Source organism: Physeter macrocephalus, chromosome 17 (assembly GCF_002837175.3).
Source record: "Physeter macrocephalus isolate SW-GA chromosome 17, ASM283717v5, whole genome shotgun sequence".
NCBI classification, from domain to species: domain Eukaryota; kingdom Metazoa; phylum Chordata; class Mammalia; order Artiodactyla; family Physeteridae; genus Physeter; species Physeter macrocephalus.
The window spans coordinates 38,174,697-38,193,338 of record NC_041230.1 but is presented as its reverse complement, the minus strand read 5'-3'; the positions used below and the strand labels follow the sequence as shown (position 1 = coordinate 38,193,338).

General features: G+C 53.3%; 2 protein-coding genes across 15 annotated transcripts in view; one reads left to right on the top strand and one right to left on the bottom strand.

Moving 5' to 3' along the window:
• SMPD3 (sphingomyelin phosphodiesterase 3) overlaps window positions 1-7,539 on the top strand; it is an 83,784-nt gene extending 76,245 nt beyond the window's left edge. Inside the window, exons 4-8 of one of the 4 annotated variants that reach the window (XM_055079274.1) lie at window positions 7-162; window positions 963-1,052; window positions 1,311-1,374; window positions 3,195-3,357; window positions 5,162-7,539. In XM_055079274.1, coding sequence (XP_054935249.1) covers window positions 7-162; window positions 963-1,052; window positions 1,311-1,374; window positions 3,195-3,357; window positions 5,162-5,266 — 578 coding nt within the window. In that variant the 3' untranslated portion in view covers window positions 5,267-7,539. Of the gene's footprint in view, window positions 1-6; window positions 163-962; window positions 1,053-1,310; window positions 1,375-3,194; window positions 3,358-3,596 lie in introns of all 4 variants that reach the window. The other 3 variants (XM_055079275.1, XM_055079276.1, XM_055079277.1) reach the window with 3 other exon arrangements.
• PRMT7 (protein arginine methyltransferase 7) overlaps window positions 64-18,642 on the bottom strand; it is a 57,954-nt gene continuing 39,375 nt past the window's right edge. For 3 of the 11 annotated variants that reach the window (XM_007113305.4, XM_028477425.2, XM_028477430.2), the window contains exons 12-19: window positions 18,222-18,269; window positions 17,471-17,560; window positions 13,629-13,790; window positions 12,241-12,315; window positions 9,142-9,302; window positions 8,124-8,220; window positions 7,729-7,885; window positions 65-223 (exon numbers count right to left, since the gene is read on the bottom strand). In XM_007113305.4, the coding sequence (XP_007113367.2) occupies window positions 183-223; window positions 7,729-7,885; window positions 8,124-8,220; window positions 9,142-9,302; window positions 12,241-12,315; window positions 13,629-13,790; window positions 17,471-17,560; window positions 18,222-18,269 (831 nt within the window). In that variant the 3' untranslated portion in view covers window positions 65-182. Of the gene's footprint in view, window positions 224-2,138; window positions 3,199-7,667; window positions 7,886-8,123; window positions 8,221-9,141; window positions 9,303-12,240; window positions 12,316-13,628; window positions 13,791-17,470; window positions 17,561-18,221; window positions 18,270-18,642 lie in introns of those variants that run through there. The other 8 variants (XM_055079272.1, XM_055079273.1, XM_007113307.4 and 5 more) reach the window with 6 other exon arrangements.

Sequence of the window (18,642 nt, the reverse complement as noted above, 5' to 3'; positions counted from 1 at the left end):
ACACAGAGGACAGTGACATCCGGTGTGAGCAGCTGAACATGCTTCAGGACTGGCTGGCTGATTTCCGAAAATCTACCTCCTCGTCCAGCGCAGCCAACCCCGAGGAGCTGGTGGCGTTTGACGTCGTCTGCGGAGATTTTAACTTTGACAACTGCTCCTCTGGTGAGGCGTGCTCCTCACCATTAGGGTCGGCCACTCGGGGAGGCGTGGGCTCCAGTCACAGCTGAAAAGACCGGGGTTAGGCAGCTCAAATAACTTCCTGCTCCTCCAGAGCACGTGGGTGGGACATTTAGCAAGACTGATTTCTCTGCCCCCGAGAAATCCTAGAATAAGAGCCCTTGCTCTCCCTAAATAGCTCAGAGGCCACCTTGCTGGAGACAAAGAGATGCCCCACAGATGAACCTCTGGCAGGGAAGGCTGGGAGCCTCTGAAACCCAGACTAATGGGGTTAGCTAATGATACTCACCAAGTATGTATTCAGCTCTTACTTTGCACCAGGCACAATTCTTTTTCTTTTTTTTTTTTTTTTAAACATTTATTTATTTGGCTGTGCCGGGTCTTAGTTGTGGCATGCGGGATCTTCGTCGCCGCGTGCAGGATTTTTTTTTTAGTTGTGGCATGCGGGCGCTTTTAGCTGTGGCATGCAGGATCTAGTTCCCTGATCCGGGATTGAACCCGGGCCCCCTGCATTGGGAGCGTGGAGTCTTAACCACTGGACCACCAGGGAAGTCCCACCAGGCACAATTCTGACGGCTGTTAGAGGGGGCATTCTCAAGAACACAGAAACCCAGTGACAGATGAACCACAGATCCATCTGTCTGGGGACACAGACCCCACCCAGAGGCAGTTACCTGAGGGACAGGGACCTGGTGACTCTGGTCAGACCGGCACCAGGGGCAGGTGGCCCTCCAGGACAGGCCAGACACCCAGAGCCCCTCAGCACTCCCTCCCTCCCTGCACAGACGACAAGCTGGAGCAGCAGCACTCCCTGTTTACACGTTACAAGGACCCCTGCCGCCTGGGGCCTGGGGAGGAGAAGCTGTGGGCAATCGGTGAGCTGGGGCTGGGCACGGGCTCTGGGGTGGGAGGGGAGGAGGACTGGGGCAGGGGAGGGGCACTGCCAAGGCCTGATACCCCACGGGCTTCCCGGAGAGACCTGCCCCCAAGACCCCACTGCTGGGGGGAGGGGGGGCACTCAGCTGCCCAGCCCACAGAAGCCCTGGCCTACCCCTCCTGCCCCAGGGAGGCAGCCCTCCTTGAGGCTGGCTGGGCCCTGCCCGCAGTGACCATTCTCACCCCCTTGTCCCCAGGTACCCTACTGGACAAGGACGGTCTCTACGACGAGGAAGTGTGCACCCCTGACAATCTGCAAAAGTAGGCACCCAGCACCCATGCTGCCGCGGTCAGGCAGGGTAGGGAGATCCAGGCAGCTCCCAGGTCTGGGATGAGCACCAACCCAGAAACAGGTGTGGAGAGATGGGCTCTGCGGGCAGACAAGAGCCCCATGGGACGACGCCTGTGAGAGCCTCAGGGATGCAAGCTGGGGGTGGGCGGAGGCTGTGGTGGACCTCACGTCCCAGGGTTATCCTTACCAAGAAGAAGCCTCCAGGTAGGCCTGGGGCCTCGAGGTGGTGTTTCCTATACCAGCACCCAGAGTCCGGGTCCACTCTGCCAGAGCTTGGCCCGCCCTGAGCCCCAGCCTGGCCTGGGCACAGGAAAAAGGACCAGAATCTCCCAGGGCGAGGCCAAACGCTGCAGAGATCCCTGCCGAAGAGCCTTGGGGATGGCATCTGCTGCAGGAGGCCGGCAGCTGGTAGCCACCCATTAGGCAAATAAAAATACGAACAGAGATAAGACAAGCCAGTCCTTTTCAAAGTAGAGACAGTTCCATCCCAGCCAAACTGCATTCTTGAACCCGAGACTTCCAAAAAGGACACAGCTGAGAGGCCAACAGCACAGCCAATTTATAATTCATAGCCCGAGACTGCACAGAGCCACGGCAATGGCTCCTTGCAGCTAATTTGAGCCAATTAATTATAGACTAAATTTGAAACATCATCCTACGCCGAGAAAATTATCTTTTTATGAGATGATGATTTAAAAATGACTATCAGTAACTCTTAGATCATTGATGCTGGAATTAATTATCAAAGGCAAAGGACAGTAATGGATTACATTTCTGAGATATAACGATGTTCTGCATGTCATTAGTGTTATTTATCTCAAGGCTGATAAAGGCCCTGCAGAAACCCATGTTTGCTGGCTGTGCCTGTCCAGGTGCCCTGTCCATTTGTCCAGGCGTTAGCCGGGCAGGCAGGCCTGTGTAGTGTCTCTCAGTGGCTGCACCTCTCACTCCCAACATTGGCCTGCATCTGCCCTCTGAGATGGGGTGTTCCTTGAAGGCTCCTTCCCACTAATTTTCAGGCTCTGGAGGAAACCTGGCAGGAAGCAGATGGCAGTCAAGGAGTCAGAAGACCCAGACTCAGGGCGTTAACATTCCACCTGAGCGCCCTGCCCTCCCTGTAGATCCTTGACCAACACATACGCATCCCTATCAGTTTCCTTCCACTGAGAAATGGGGCGACAGCCGCATCCTACCTTGTTCCTTTCTTGACACACCTGGTACCCAGTGTTCTGGGGCCACAGTCATCATTCTTGTGTTAGAGGGGACAATGGAGGCTCAGAGGTTTGACGGCACAGCCACTCAGGGACAGACCGACACAGCAGTCCAGTCCTGGGATGGGGTCTGGTTGCTCTCCTGGCTCCCCTGGCCCCCTGCTGACCTGAAACAAGAGTCATGGGAGGCCTGGGGACTTCCAGAAGAGGAGGGTCCCTGAGGCTCACTGCAAAGATCAAGTTCCCCAAAACAGGACACTCTTAGCTCAGAGCAGAAAACATCCTGGAGAGGGGCTGGGCAGTTCTGTCCCCAACTTGGTCACAGGCTCTGGGTGGTGCCAACGTTCTAGTTCAGAAAGGGAAAGTGAGTGCTGCCAGCCGACGGTGGACATGGGACACTCCCAGGCAGATTCTGAAGTGGTCCAGGTCGGTCAGGAACTCAGGCTCGGGCGCGGTCTCTGTCCATCCCAGTCCCTTTTGGGGCTCACAGGGAAGACAGATCTTAAATGCAGGGGTTTGGTCTGCCTTGCGGGCAGAACGTGGCTCACCTTGCCTTCCTGTGCCTTCTGTGTGAGTAGGGTCCTGGAGAGCGAGGAAGGTCGTCGTGAGTACCTCGCCTTCCCCACCAGCAAGAGCCCCGGGGGAGGCCAGAAGGGACGCAAAGAGCTGCTGAAGGGCAACGGCAGGCGCATTGACTACATGCTGCACGGGGAGGAGGGGCTGTGCCCAGACTGGAAGGCCGTGAGTCTGGGTTGGGCTGGGGTGGGCAGGGCAGCCAGGCCGTGTCTGTAGATAGGGGACCCTAGCCCTGCACCCCTTGGCAGCACTGAGCTCTCCTCTGGAAATGGGACGTGCCCATCCAGGAGGCCTTTGGGGCCCACGGATCCTCCCACCCCTCTTCCTTCAGGAAGGTCCGGGCCAGGCCTCTCCTTTACAGGATGCCCTTTGGGTCTAACTGGGATGTTTCTCCCCCCGCCCAGGAGGTGGAAGAATTCAGTTTCATCACCCAGCTGTCGGGCCTGACAGACCACCTCCCGGTGGCCATGCGACTGATGGTGTCTGCGGGGGAGGAGGAGGCATAAATGGGCCAAGTCATCACGAGCAGCAGGGCCTCCGCCAGCCCTCTGAGCCGCAGTCCCTCCCTGGCCATGTCCCCTCCAGCGAGCACCACCCGTGCTGGGGGAGGGGGGCAGGGGCCTGGGAGAGCTGCAGCCAGTCCTGGGTGAGCTGGAACCAGCGCTGCCCAGCACCTCTGGGCACTCGCCATGGACAGGAGTCAGGCCGGCCTTGGGAGTCCTGGCTGCCCAACCAGTGCCATTCTTTCAAATCGTTATTTTCTACAAATCTACAGCACAACCTAGTTTGTAACCCGTGGGTTAGTATAAGAACCGGGTTTCTGTACTCTTTGTATCTCTTCTCAAGCTTCGTCCAGGGTTCATTATTTTTGTCTGCTGCCATGTTGTCTCGCATGCCTGCACCCTCGCATGCACGCTGCCCGCATGCCACGTGCCACGCTGTAGCCACAGACCCCTCACTCGGGCCTCACCCAAGGCCAAACTCCAAACACAATCAGAACCAGCCAAAGAAGCATTCCTGGACACATGGCCGCCGGCTCGCCACCTCCAGCCTGGACAGCTCACGAGCAGGGACCGTGAGGGCTGTGTCCAGTTACCAGCGAGCCCGGGCTCTTCCCCAGGGTCTTGCATTCAAGGGCGATTACATTTTCAAAAGAAAATCAAAAATGTTAAAAACAACCCTTCACTTTAAAGGGTCTGCAAGCCACGAGGGAGAACGCTGCTCTTCCTGAGACAGGCACAGCAGAGCCTGGAGCCTCCCTTGGAGACTCCAATCTGGGCAATGGAGCCATAGACAGGAATCCAAGGGAAGAGCACCACTTTTCTACAGGAAAAAGGGCAACTCACGGCATTAGGGGGGAGGGGGACTTCTGGTTTTGAAAATGATAGATTTGTAGCTTCTCTTCTGTCAAAACCAACACATCCTCTTTCTGCCTGATCCTGTCTCCCCTCCGGACACCCTTCTGGTTTGGGACCAACCTTTTCCTGGGGACTGTCCCCATCCACGTGCTGGCTGAGCTCAGGAACCGTCCACCTGCCTCTGGGTGTGGCTGCGGCTCTGTCCTCCCAGGCCCATCCTCAACAGCGACCCGATCCGGGGGCCCTGGACAAAGGGGCTGGAAGCCAAGGCACAGAGCAGCCTGTCCCCTCACCAGCGTGCAGGCTGGGGGTGGCAAGGCCAATGGCCACTGCTCGCCCCAGGCCGGGAGTGGTACTGGCTGGCATCCACTCTGCCACCATGTGACCAGGGCCAGCCCCGGGCACATATGCACAGCATGGCAGAGCCTGCAGGTGAAGCCCACAGCTCCTCATCCCACGGCAGCACTGCCTCTGCCCACCTGCCTTTTTAAACTCACCTGGGGACGCCCCCCAGAGTCACGCAGGGAGGGTTTTGTCTGCTTCCAGGTGCGAGGCCCCTTCGACTCTGGGAGCTGTTACTGACAACTCCCAATGGTCTCCCCTCCTCACAGTGCCCCAACCAATGTGCCCGCCTGGCTCGAGGCCAGTTCTGCCCAACGAGGCTGGGGACACACCAGGACCATGCTGCCAGGAGCCTCCTGGTGCCACTAAGCTGACGCTGTGCCTTGTCACCCACTGAGCTGCAAGAGGGACCAAGGCCAGAGGCCAGGCCTGCGCTGGAGTAAGACACTCCTGAGAGCCACACTCACAGTGGCACTGGTTGGTCTGAATGCCCCTGGCTGGGGCAACAGCTGAGCTGAGGGCCTCACTGCTTGGAGCACTTCCCTGGCCAGGCCCCCAGTCCCACCCAAGTCAAGCCAGGAGGGGCTGCTCACCATCTAGTCCTCCTTGGGCTCTCTGCTGCACCCCTCCTCCAAGGCTGTGGCTCTCGGGGCCCTGGCTAGGCTTCACTGGGTCAGAGGCCTCCAATCCCAGGAGCAGCCAGGAATCTGCTCACAGGTGGAGCTCAACGGGGCAGATGTGATGCCTAGATGTCTGGGCCTGAGCCGAGGCCCCTAGGCTGCGGGTCAGCTGTGTGCCCAGGACAGCAGTGGAAGCAGGGCCAGGGCTCCTGAAGCAGAGCGACTCCAGCACAGCTTTCATCCTTCAGAGGGGCCGCCTGCCTCCCAGGGCAGCTGTGGGGGAGCCAAGGCACAGGGGGCCATGCTTCTCTCCCTACTCACAGGGCGGCCTTAGGCAAGTCATACCTCCCTGTGCCTCAGTCATTTCCTGTCCTAACAAGGTCACCTCTGCCCAGCCTGCCTAGTGTCCAGAGCAGAGCTGGCCTGGCTCCCCCCTCCCCTTGCACCGCCCTCTGGCAGGGCCTCAGCGCTGAGGCCGCCATCGCCCAGCCACGAGTTTCATCAAGCCTGTGCACCCCTGGGGCTTTGTACAAGCCAGACTTTTCCATTTCGATTTTTAAAAAAGAAAGAAAAGAAACATCTCAGATGTTTCTGTGGCATCTAGACCTGGGAAGGACGGACCAGGGGTCACCCAAATCCCCAAGGCCCCGCACCTGCCCCGGGCCTAGCCTCCTCCAGAGAAGGCAGGAGGCAGGGTCAACTTTGGAAGAAAACGGTCATTTCATTTGTCCAGACCACCTTGAGTTTTAAGTATAGATATTAATCTTGATGCTTTTTAACTATTGTATTAACTTGCTGAGATTTAGAAATACTGTTTTAAAAAAGAAAAAAAAAGACTTTTTTAATTTCTGTATTTTTTTCTGTATTGTATCCTCATGGGACATTAGGGGTTTTATAATGGTAAGCACACCTGAGGTTTTGGTAAGAACATTATCAAATATATATCCAGACGATTCTTCCCTAGAAGAAAAACAATCTTTACACCTGATAAAATATTTTGAAAAGAGAGGTGTTTTTTTTTTTTTTCCTTTACTGGTGCTGAAAGGATGGATAATGAGGAAAAAATAAAACTGTGAGGCTCAAGGCTGGTGTTCTCCACTCATTTAAGTGAAAAGCTGTGCTGGGCCCTGCGCTGACTCCGCTCTGACTCCAAGGGGCTAGGCGGCCAGGCGGGGCTGTGGGGAGACCACTGTGGAGGGCCTGCCTTTCCTGCCTCTCCCCACAGGATGGGCACAGCCTGAGTCTGCCCTGAACCACCAGGAAACCAGGCCCCGTGGGTTCTCTTACTCCCTCTGGAACTGGGAGTAAACAGCAGAAGGGCACCTTGAGTGTGGGAAGACACAAGGCTGGGACCTCCTTGGGACTCTCTGACCTTCCCTGGCAAGGCAATGTCGGGGTGACTGCACTCATACCCATCCGCCCCAGACTTCTAGCGGACGAGGTCCTTCTGCTAGAAGGGGGGCACACGGGAAAGGGCCGTACCTCCTGGCTCCCTTCTGATGGCTGGTTTCCTGGGTCTGCCTCTGAGGAACTGCTTTGGGACAGCCTCCTCCCTATCCTCTGAAAAGCAGCCTGGTGTTGAGGTGCTGGTCTTGGTCACCTGCTGGTGCTGCACATGGAGGCCAGACCCTTACAAATGTGGATTGGTGCCACTACTTAGCAAGTGAAAGGGTCTGAACTCAGTCCTCGGCCTGGCCCTGCCAGGGTCTTCAAGGCCTGGGGCCCAGCCATTAAGTCAGCGACTCTGCCCCCAGAAGCCCCTCCTAGCTGAAGCAGGCAGGTGGGACTCAAAGGTTCCCAGTGCAGGCCAGGCTAGGCCAGCTCCCACGAGAGCAGCATGCCCGCCCCTGCACTGCATAGCCAAGAGCAGCCCAAGCTGCCCAGCCCAGTCAACTCTGGCTCCGCTCCCTGGTTGGGCAGGAAGGACGCTGTAGCCTTGGAGCTTTCTGAGCACTTCATAACCACTGCAGGGTGGGCTCCTTGGCCCTTCCTCAGCTCCAAAGCCATCCCCGCTTCCCACCACAGCTGGAGCAAGGAGCCGCAGTGCAAAAACACAAAAAGGGAAGAGGTCTCCTCCAAGCCCAGAGGCCGAGCCAGGCCCTGAAAGGAGAGGCGCCTTCACCTTCCTTCACAGAAAGCCACACCATTCAGAGCCTGGCGCCTTCCGCCACTTTATTTCTCAACAAGTGAGGGTCAGCACCCACGGTCCAGGGCACCTGAGAGTGTGAAATCCATGGTGACATCTCCAGTGTGGGGGTGAAACTCCACGGTGTAGGTAACGGTCTGGGGACCACCTGGTGGCACTCGGGGGTCTAGTGTGGTGTTGAAGAAGTACACGGCCTGCTTGCAGTGGGGGTTCCAGCAACAGTACCCCTGCAGGGGAAGCAGCAAGAAGGCGGTGAGGGCTTCTGACACCCCAGCACCCTCCTGGCCAGCCTCCAGCCCAGGCAGCTCGTGGTGGGAAGCTGCTGTTCAGGGCCGGATGACCTGGGGCCACTGAGGAGTTATCATCTGGCTGAACGTGCCAGGAACACCCGGAGCGCAGGCGGGTGACACGGCGGCACCTGCTCTCAGGGCCGGCCCACTCTGGGACCCGCGCACACAGCACTACCTTGTCCTCCGCAGGCTTCAGGAGGCCGGTGCTGACCATGCTGTCCGGGGTCAGGTGGTATTCCATCCATAGGACGGCCCCGTGGCTCCTCCCGGGCCTGGGGGTGAGGGTGGGATGGGGGGTGGGAATGTTGGGCCCAAAACAAACAGCTGCACGAGAGATGGCTAAGCATGGTCATGGCTCCCCGCTGCTTTTCAGAAACCTCTCGTCTCTTCCACTTCCATCCTGCCCAGTTAGGAGGCTCCTAACACTCCACCTGACTAAGGGCAACTCAGTAAAATGCTGAGCAAGAAGAGCCACAACCCAAAGCTCCCACTCACTCCCCACAGCCTGGCCAAATACTCAGGGTAACCCTGGGGCAGGGCCAGCTTGCTGCCGGACCAGCCTCCTCGGCCTGAGGTCACAGAAAGGTTTGGCTCAGAAGGCTCAGAGAGGAGTCCAGCCATCAAAGTCTAGAAGATCTCTCCCAGATACTCTGGATGGCAAGCACAGATGCGCAACTGCCCTGCCTCCCCCTTGTCACAGGAGCCCAAAGGGGCGCTGGGCTCACGGCCTCCACCCAGTTAGAAGAAAGTTTTTCCTCCAGAAAGAAGCAGCCCCTCCCCATGAAGGGAGCTAGAGCTGGAGCTGGATGGGCCTGACCATGCATCACAACGACAGCCCCTACCAATTCCTAACCTGCTTTAATTCCCAGGAGAGTTCAGGAATATGAGCCAATGGGTAACCATAGCAACCAAATTCACATTTCTCTGCAGCTGTGTGTAACATGCTGCTTAGCTCAAAGGGAGCCTCAGATGTGGGAGGATCTGAGAGAGCCCACTCTGGCTCGCTCTCCCCACCCCGAAGCTGTGGGGACCCACTATACACTCAGGGCCACTTCAGGAAGGGCAAGGCTGAGACAAGGACAGCCATCCCACCCACATGAAAGTGGCCAAAGTGCTTAGCCACTCGGGCAATAACTATGAGAAAACAACCCTGCCACTTCCCCCACTCCCTCCACCTTGGAGTCCACACTCACCTCCTCAGCTCGATGGCACCCTCAGCACAGATGGCCTGCGGGGGGACTGGCTGCCGAAAATCAAAGGTCAGGATCTGCTGGGGCTCAGAGAGGCTGCGGCATGGGTACTCCCACAGCGGGTGGGGCTCGGCCTCCTTGCTCTCCCTGAAGTCGAGGGCGTGCTGAGAAGGGAAGAGGAGGCAGGAGTGTGCAGGGACAGAGCCGGGAGGCCAGGGAACAAGGGGCTCATGTCCTCATCTCCAGAGTTTACCTATGCCAGTGGCCCCCCCACCTCCATGGCCCCGGTCCCTCAGGGTAATTGCAAGGGTCACATGGGGCAGTGGGTCCTCACAAAAGACCACAGGTGCCTAGCCCGACCAGCTGGCTTCTGTTCCTGCCACCACTCACAAGCCGTTTCCTCGGTAAGTCACTCTAAGCTTCATTATCTTCCTTTTAAAACTGGATGACTGGGAATTCCCTGGTGGTTAAGAATCCGCCTGCCAATGCAGGGTTCGATTCCTGGTCCGGGAAGATCCCACATGCCGCGGAGCAACTAAGCCCGTGTGCCATAACTACTGAGCCTGCGCTCCAGAGCCACCAAGCCACAACTCCTGAGCCCGCGAGACACAACTACTGAAGCCCACACGCCTAGAGCCCGTGCTCCACAACAAGAGAAGCCACCACAATGAGAAGCCCGTGCACCGCAACGAAGAGTAGCCCTCCGCTTGCCGCAACTAGAGAAAGCCCACGCGCAGCAACAAAGACCCAACCCAGCCAAAAATAAATAAAATAAAGTAAAATAAAATAAAATAAATAAAATATAAAACTGGATGACACTGCCCATCTCACGAGCTACCTTGAAGACCAACTGCCTATACTGATGAAAACACCTGTCATTTGGACACTTGCCCATTCAGTGACCCTTTCTGAGCACTACAGCTGCCAGATCACCCCCATACAAGGCTCCGAGTCTAGAGGGAGACAACTGGAAGACAAGCGAACACAGTGCCTGGGGGACACTGACCGGCTGAGAACAGGGCTGGGCAGGAAAGCTGCCCGGAGGGGTGATCTCTAGGCTGCCTCTTGAAGGTTACACAGAAGTTGGCAGCAAAGAGGAGAGTGGACAAAGCCTAGCAGGGAAAGGACAAAGAGCAGCACAGAGCGGGCCGAGCAGTGGGGGGTGACTGCAGGGGTGGGAGTAGGGGCTCTGGGAGCCTTACAGGGTTTTCCCGCAGGGGACAGACAGGGCCGGACTTCGGATCTACAGATTCACCTGGGCTCCCTGCCGAGGAAGGCCGACTGGGAGAGGCAGGAGGGTGCATGGTCAGACAACGAGAGTTCAAAGTGCCCCAGACCAGACCAGCAGTAGCGGGGGAAGAAAACTGGCTCACAAAGGACCTGATGGTTATGGAACCCAACAACCAACTGCAAGGGAAGGCGAAGACTTGTCTGGGAGGTTGCTGGGGCCCTGAGCCCAGCAGGCAGGTATGAAGTGGCAGCAGGTCTAGGACAGGAGCAATGGAAGGGGCCAGGCTCAGGGAGGGGAAAGAGAAGATGGATTCTGGAAGCATCAGGTCACAGTGCCTGAAGTCATCTCAGTGGAGAATCCACAGCTCTTAGCTATTTGGTCTGAGCTCAGGAGAGATGCAGACACTGGCCAGAAAAGAGAGAAGATGGGGACAGCTATGGGGGTCTGGGCAGGGGCCTGGGGGAGACCTAGAACACAGGACACATTAGGGGATGAGAAGAGGGGAGGAATCCAGGAAGGAGCCTGAGAAGTGGCCAGGGGGAGCCCGGGTGTGCAGTGATTTCTAGAAGAATCGAACAGTCAGTGGTCTGCTGTGGAAAGGCAGGTAAGATGGAAACTGAAAATGTCCACTGGATTTATTTACTTAAAATATGTTTACACAAGTAATCCACAATCACTGTAGAAAACTGTAAACAGATAAGCAAAATATTAACCATTTCCTAATCACACAACAAACATTTTGGTGTCCACTGCTCTACCCCTTTTTCTCTGTATGTGCAAATTTTTTTCTAATTAAAAAAAAATTGGGGGGCCTTCCCTGGTGGCACACTGGTTAAGAATCAGCCTGCCAACACAGGGGACATGGGTTCGAGCCCTGGTCCGGGAAGATCCCACAGGCCACAGAGCAACTAAGCCCGTGCACCACAACTACTGAGCCTGCGCTCTAGAGCCCGCGAGCCACAACTACTGAGCCCACGTGCCACAACTACTGAAGCCCACGCACCTAGAGCCTGTGCTCCGCAATAAGAGAAGCCACCGCAACGAGAAGCCCGTGCACCACAACGAAGAGTAGCCCCTGCTCACCACAACTAGAGAAAGCCCGCGTGCAGCAAAGAAGACCCAACACAACCAAAAATAAATAAATTTATATTATTTTTTAAAAATTTAATATTGTACACAATTTTTAAAGGTTACTTTCCATTTATAGTTGTTACACGTGTGAATTTTCTTAATACATAAAAATGGGATGGTGCTCCCTGCCCTGCCCTTCTAACGGGGCTCATGACTCTTCACATCCATCCTGGCTGAGCCAAATATCGCTGGCACTTTCATGACTGCTCTGGGTTCTGGGAGATGCAGACCCTGGTGGCTGACTCGATCCCCTACTGATGTACAAATAACCCTGCAGGACCCTCCTTCCACATCCCACCCCCTTCCATGCTCAAGCACCTTCCCCTGGAATGGAGTCCCCAAAATGAAAATGGCTGGCTCAGAAGGATGCCAAAATTGCCTTCTAGAGAGACCGTCCGAAAAGAGAACAAGCTGCTGACATTGGCAGGAATGGTTCCAGTGGCCTGGTGGTGGATGGGCCCCAACCCAAAATTCTGATTCAGGGGTTACAGCCCAGGGCCTAGAATGGCCTAATACCAGCCAGACTTGGAGACCCAATGGCTCTCAGGTTCATGCTCATGGTAAACCAAGTAGAATGGATACACCTGCCCTTGATGCCCCCAACAGAGGAGCTCTCTGCACGCTGCCCACACTGCCCAACCCAGGTCCCTCTATGGAAGCCACACATCCCCATCAGAAGCCTGTGGCCATGTGGAGTGGGTGGGTGGGACACTGTGGGTGGGAGCTGTGGCCCTGCCTACCTTAATCATATCATCCATGATGTGCACATTGAAGCCCTCACAGTCACCACAGGGGCTCCGGATCCTCCACAGGTCCTGTAAGGAAGGTACAGCCTTCACTGACACCCACCTGGCCAGGGCATACCAACATCTGCATTCACCCAATGGGGGCAGGTGGGCAGGCACGCCAAGGGTTCTGTGGGACAGCACAGAGATGTCCACGCCCACCCAGGCACACGGAAGTGTGGTGACAAGAGCAGGAAGGGTAAGTGAGGTCAGGCTGGGGGGCTGCCCCAGGTCCAAACCTGAGGCACATCTTGCTGCTCCCGCAGGCGTGGAAGAAATGCCCACAGTTGAAGGGACCCAGAGCCACCAAAAACCCCTGATGGTTCCTCAAACCTGTAAAGCCTCCCATGATCCCAAGCCCTCTCCTATGAGGGACAATCGGCCAGAACTACCAGGATAGTGTCTCTAACTCCCTCCTTGTCCATCCTGAACACCGGTTTATTGGGAAGAGCTCTATCAACCAGTTCTCGAGGCTCTACGCCTATAAAGAGAGAGTGAGGACAGGATCCCAGGAGGGGACCAGAAGTGCACTCAGGCCAGTCAATGTTGCATCCTCTGTCTCTTGGACGTATGCCTAGGAACAGTGTCATTCGCCACATTCCCTCTTTGGCCATGAAAACCAGAATTTACATGGAATCTGATCAAGTGAATAAATAACACAAAAGAAATGCCCAGAAAATTAAGTGATGGAACCACTAAGCTACGAATGGATAAAGCCGTTCTTATCAAAGAAATATCAAATGACGTTCACGCTACATTTCAGGTTAAAAGCATTTCAAAATCCTTTTAATAAAAAATGCCTTTCCCAAAATGACTTTGTGACTGTGGTTCTGCTTTGATGAGAAAATTAAAATGAAGCTTTTCAATTTTTCTCACATAAAGAAGCTGACTCGCCCATCTCAAAATGCTTTTAACAATGGGAGCCTCAGCTTTTTTTTTTTTTTGCCAGAACAGTCACTTTATTAACAGGAAGGGGGGGCCAGGCCCCTTGGCCCAGCGTGGCGCGGGCTGCATGTGAGGTATGGTGACAGAACTGGAGCCTCAGCTCTTAATGAGAGCAGAGCAAGCTGCACAGCTTATCTTCTGAAACTCTTAATTTATATTTTAAAATTATTCTGATAAGCCATAATTGTAAAATGACAACACACAGCCATTTCCATTTCATGTGCCAAATTACTGCATTTTTACAAAGGCAAGCCTCTTCTATTCAGGCCTGCAGTGTAATGACACAGAAAAACAGAGGCCCAAACTATTAAGACCCTAGTTGCTCCATCTGCATCCAAAGTCTTTACAAGAAAACAAGGTCCCCCCATCCCCTGCCCGAAAACTTCTGGGTGGCCTACCCTGAACTCCACGACCATCATGTGCAGCGAGGCAGCCTGGGGCATCACCACAGCACCAGGCGCCAGGTGCCTGTCCACAGCAGTCCGTACATACCAGAAGTACAGGTTGTGCCACGGAAGCAGGCTGGTGGTGAAGAACGGCTCACCCAGGAGGAGAGAAACCTGGCAATGAGAGCAAGAAGCAGGACCAGGGCGTCAGAAGGATTCGGCTGAGGAGTAAAGGACAGGTTACAAGTTTCACAGGCACATTCGTTCATTCATTCACTCACCCACTCGGTCAGTCAGTCAGTCAACAAGCATGTCAAGGTCTGCACCTGCCCTTGAGGATACAAAGATGAGAAACAGACATGAGCCCTGCCCTCAGGAGTGCAGAGTGGAAGGGGTAGCAGACAAGGCTGGGGGCCGTCCTCAGAGAGTGCAGTAAGCTCTGACAGAAGCAAGGAAGGGGCTCATGGAGAGACTCTAGAGGTAAGAGCATAGGGAAGGGCTTCCAGGATGGCATCCTGTAAACCCTACTCAAAGCCTTATCATGACAATTTATTATCAGCGCTAGTCTGTCTCCTTCACCAGGCTCGGAGACCACAGAAGTAGGGACAGAGAAGTGGCAGCACAGTATTCCCAGCACAGCACCTGGCCCAGAGCAGATGGTCAGTGAAGGTTTGCTGATTAGATGAATAAATGCATGAACAGGAGACAGAAAAGCAAAGGAGTAGGGATTACAGGCAGAGGGATGGGCAGAAGCAAAAGCAGGGGTGTGAAAGAGAGCAAGGCCCTTTTAGGAGCTTGTCAGATGAGCAGGTGGGGTAGGACAGTAAAGGGCGAGGCCACCGAGGTGGAGAGAAGCCAGGTCACCAAAGGCAGCTGATGACAGGTAAAGGGGACTGGACTCTGCCCTGGAGGCAAGAGGGGATCACAAAAAACTTTAATCAGGGTTTAATATGAGAAGGAATGTGCTTTAGAAAGATCCCTCAGGAGTTCCCTGGTGGCCTAGTGGTTAGGATTCTGGGCTTTCACTGCTGTGGCCTGCGTTCAATCCCTGACTGGGGAACTGGGAAATCCCACAAGCCATGCAGTGTGGCGAAAAAAAAGAAAAAAGAAAGATTCCCAAAGTATGTAGGAAGTAGGGAGGCTACCTGCAGGTGGAGCTGGGGACAGGACATGACTTGGGCGAGCACTGCTACAGTCCAGGCAAGGAGTGGGGAGTCTGTGTCAAAGGGAGGAGAACCAGACAGCAGATGCTGAGGAGCCAGACCACCCAGGGCTGGGCCCAAGCAGACAGGCATCAAGGACAGGGCCAGTCCAAGATGACGCAGGGGTTCCTGGTTGAGATGACAGAGATGCAGAAGGAAACAACGAAAACAGAAAGGGGTTGGCCCTGTGTATTCCCTGCCCCCCCAACATCGAGGCAAGAATGCCCACTCTCACCACTTCTACTCAACAGTGACCTGAAGTCTAGCCAGTGCACCATATCAATGGCTTTCAGAATTTAAATTTTCTTTCTTTCTCTTTTTTTGTGGCCGTGCCGTGCGGCTTGTGGGATCTTAGTTCCCCAGCCAGGGACTGAACTCATGCCCCCTGCAGTGGAAGTGTGGAGTCCTAACCATTGGACCGCCAGGGAATTCCCTAAATATCTTTTTAATCCTCATCTATAAGGGAAAGAAAGAGCAACTTGTACACGAATGATCAGAGCAGCATCTTTCATGGTAGCCAAAAAGGAAAAACCACCCAAATGTCCATCAACTGTCCATCAATATGGATAAATAAATGTCCATCAGTATGGACAAATAAAATGTGGTATAGCCATACAGTGGAGTATTATTCAGCAGCAAAAAGAAATGAAGTATTCATTTATGCTGTAACATGAATGAACTTTGAAAGAAGCCACCTACGAAGGACTATACGTCGCATGATTCCATTTATATGAAATGTCCAGAACTGGCACATCCATACAAAAGGAAAACTGGCTAGTGGCTGCCTAGGGCTGGGAGGCTGGGGATAAATAGGGAGTGACTGCTAATGGGCAAGGGGTTTCTTTCTGGGTGATGAAAATGTTCTAAAATTGACTGCGGTGATGGTTGCATAATCTTATGAATATACTAAATCACTGAACTGTACACTTTAAATTTCTTTGCTGTATGAACCATATCTCAAAAAGAAAGCTGTTCTTAAAAAAAAAGGCACGGGAGAAAAACAGGCAGAAGGCTTAGATAGATATTTCACTAAACAAGATATAGCATAGCTAATAAGCACATGAAAAGGTGTTCAACATTATTAGTCATTAGGCAAACACAAATCAAAACTATGAGACATCACCACACGCCCACTAAAATGGCTATACTAAAAAAAAAGGAGAGACAATACGAAGTATTGGCAAAGATATGGAGAAACTGGAACCCTCATACATTACTGGTTGGGATGTAAAATGGTATACCTGCTTTGGATAACAGTTTAGTAGTTTATTTACAAGTTAAACAGTGAATTCCCTGGCGGTCCAGTGGTTAGGACTTGGCACTTTCACTGCTGAGGGCCCAGGTTCAATCCCTGGTCAGGGAACTAATATCCCACATGCCATATGGCGCAGCCAAAAAAAAAAAAGAAAAAAGTTAAACAAAAATATACACAACCCAGCAATTCCAAGCCTAGGGATGTAAGGGAACCGAAAACACAAACCCTCACAAAGACTTAACATACCCATGCTCACAGTAGCATTATTCATAATAGTCAAAAACTGGAAACAATCCAAATGTCCACCAACAAGTGAATGGGTAAACCAAATATCACACAGTCATACCCTGGAATACTACTCAGCACTGAAAAGGAACAAAATACTGACACATTCTACAACATGGATGAACCTTTCAGCCATGAACAGTGAAATAAGCCAGACACAAAAGACCACATATTGTACTATTCCACGTGAAATGCCAAGAAAAGGCAAATTTACAGAGACAGAAACCACATCAGTGGCTGCCTGGGGCTAGGGGCTGGGTGATGGAAGTTCTAAAACTAGACAGTGTGACAGTTATATAATTCTGTATATTTACTAAAAAATCTTCAAACCGTACACTTGAAATGGGTTAATTTTATGGTACATCAATTATATCTCAATAAAGGGGTTAAAAAAAAAAGTTGGCAAGAAAGATGACAGGTTCCAGCTTGAAGGGCCTGTGGGGTATGTGAGATTTGAAGACGCGGCTTGGACACCCACGATTCCCACATGCAAAGGGATGTGATGGTCCCGAGAGGAGATGCAACGGAAGAGGAGAGGACAGACAAGGAGAGAGCACCAAGGACACCTGCAGGGAAGGATCAAGTGAAGGGAGACCGATGAAGGACTGAGAAGGAGCAGCCAGAAAGAGAAGAGGAAACTCTGGAAAGGCAGCCTCTTAAGGGCCTAAAGAGAAGTATGTTGAGGAGGGAGAGGCCTCTGTTGTGAGGGTGCAGGAGGCCAGGGAGATGAAGCGGCAGGGAGACCGTGTCTAGTAGCTAAGGTTACTGAGGGCCGGGAGCAGTTTCGGAGGCACACAGGGGACTGAGGAACAGATGGGAGGCGGAAGCGTGCACAGCACTGCTGTGAAGGGAAAAGGGAGGGGACACGATGTGCCGAAGTCGCTCCCAGCAGAGCCCGTCTGCCGTTGCTGAAGGAGCAGCCATTAGCCACTTGAGAGCTGTGCAAGTATTTGCTCAGTAGGCATCTCTGCAAACCTCACCACACCCTCAACAGCGGCGAGTCCTTAGCTGGTGAGTGACTGGGGGACACATAGTGAGGTCCGGAGAAGGGGGCAGTCGGGCTGTCTCAGAGCCATGCTGTCCAGAGCAAACACAGAGCACTCACTACTTACCTTTTTACCCTCCAAGTCTGCAGGTGTTAATAATTCAGGCCGTTTCTCTATTATATTAATTTTATCTTCCAAGTGGTTAGCCTTGAAGATCTTAGAGAGAAAACAAAACTACTGTTTTTGTCCAGAAAAAGAACATCTCAGTTGCTTTATCTGTGTGCAGTTCTCTGGTCAAACAGTTCTGGAGCACCACTTTCAGCTGCTTTGCAGAACTTCTCCCATCCAAAGGCCTCCTACAGACCTCAGATGAGATCAGGAGCAGAGCAAAAGAAATTTCTCTTGCAGGCACATTGGCAAGACTTAGCTGTAGGCTTGTAGTTCTGGTGAGGTAGGTTATCCTTCAGAGAGGGAATCACTGGCCAAGAGGAGAAACACTGTCACAGAACCAACCAGTCAGGTCAGTTTGTGAGCAGTGACTCTGTGGGTGCTGGTGTCCCAGAAACAAATCTCAAATTCAGTTCTATCACCACAAAGATTTTAGTTTTTTTAGTTTTATGTGAAGTGAGGAGAGAAGCCTACACTTCTTCAGCCACAAAAAACAAAGTAGAGTCTAAACGCTCACTGCTATTCAATGACAGCCCTAGAAGACTTCCAGGCCAGCTCTCGACTCAGGAGTCACAGGAACTTCACTGGCAGCTGCTGCTTCTCCCAGTTCCCTTGGTACCAGCACTGCTTCAAAGCGATCAATCCCAGACTCAGGAAGGCAGGCCCCACAGGTCCCCTCATTATTTCAGTAACAACAATTATCACTTACTTTTTTCATCAGTCTATGAGAAGCTGCTGAATTCTCTATCGTAAATACCTGAAGAGGATACCATGCTATTAGTTGTAGGAGATGCACTTAACAGAGAAAGAAAACAAAGATTAAAATGCAACTCCAAGGCAGAGGACAACATCTAACTAACTCTACCTGTGCTCATTATCCCCTGGGACAGTACAACGTTCTGCGCTGAGCCTAGCGAGGCGGCACACTCAGACTCGGGAGCTGTGGTGATGGGGCAACAGCTATAGCCTGACTCCTGCCTGCACACGAGGCAACAATCCCTAAGCCACCAACACAAGCACGCCCGCCACATGTGTGGCAGCTGCACTTGAAAGAGCTTTAGTGACAAAACCGTGTACCCAGACCACATGACACCCGAACTCAAGAGCGGCCGTCAGGAACCTGGTAGAAG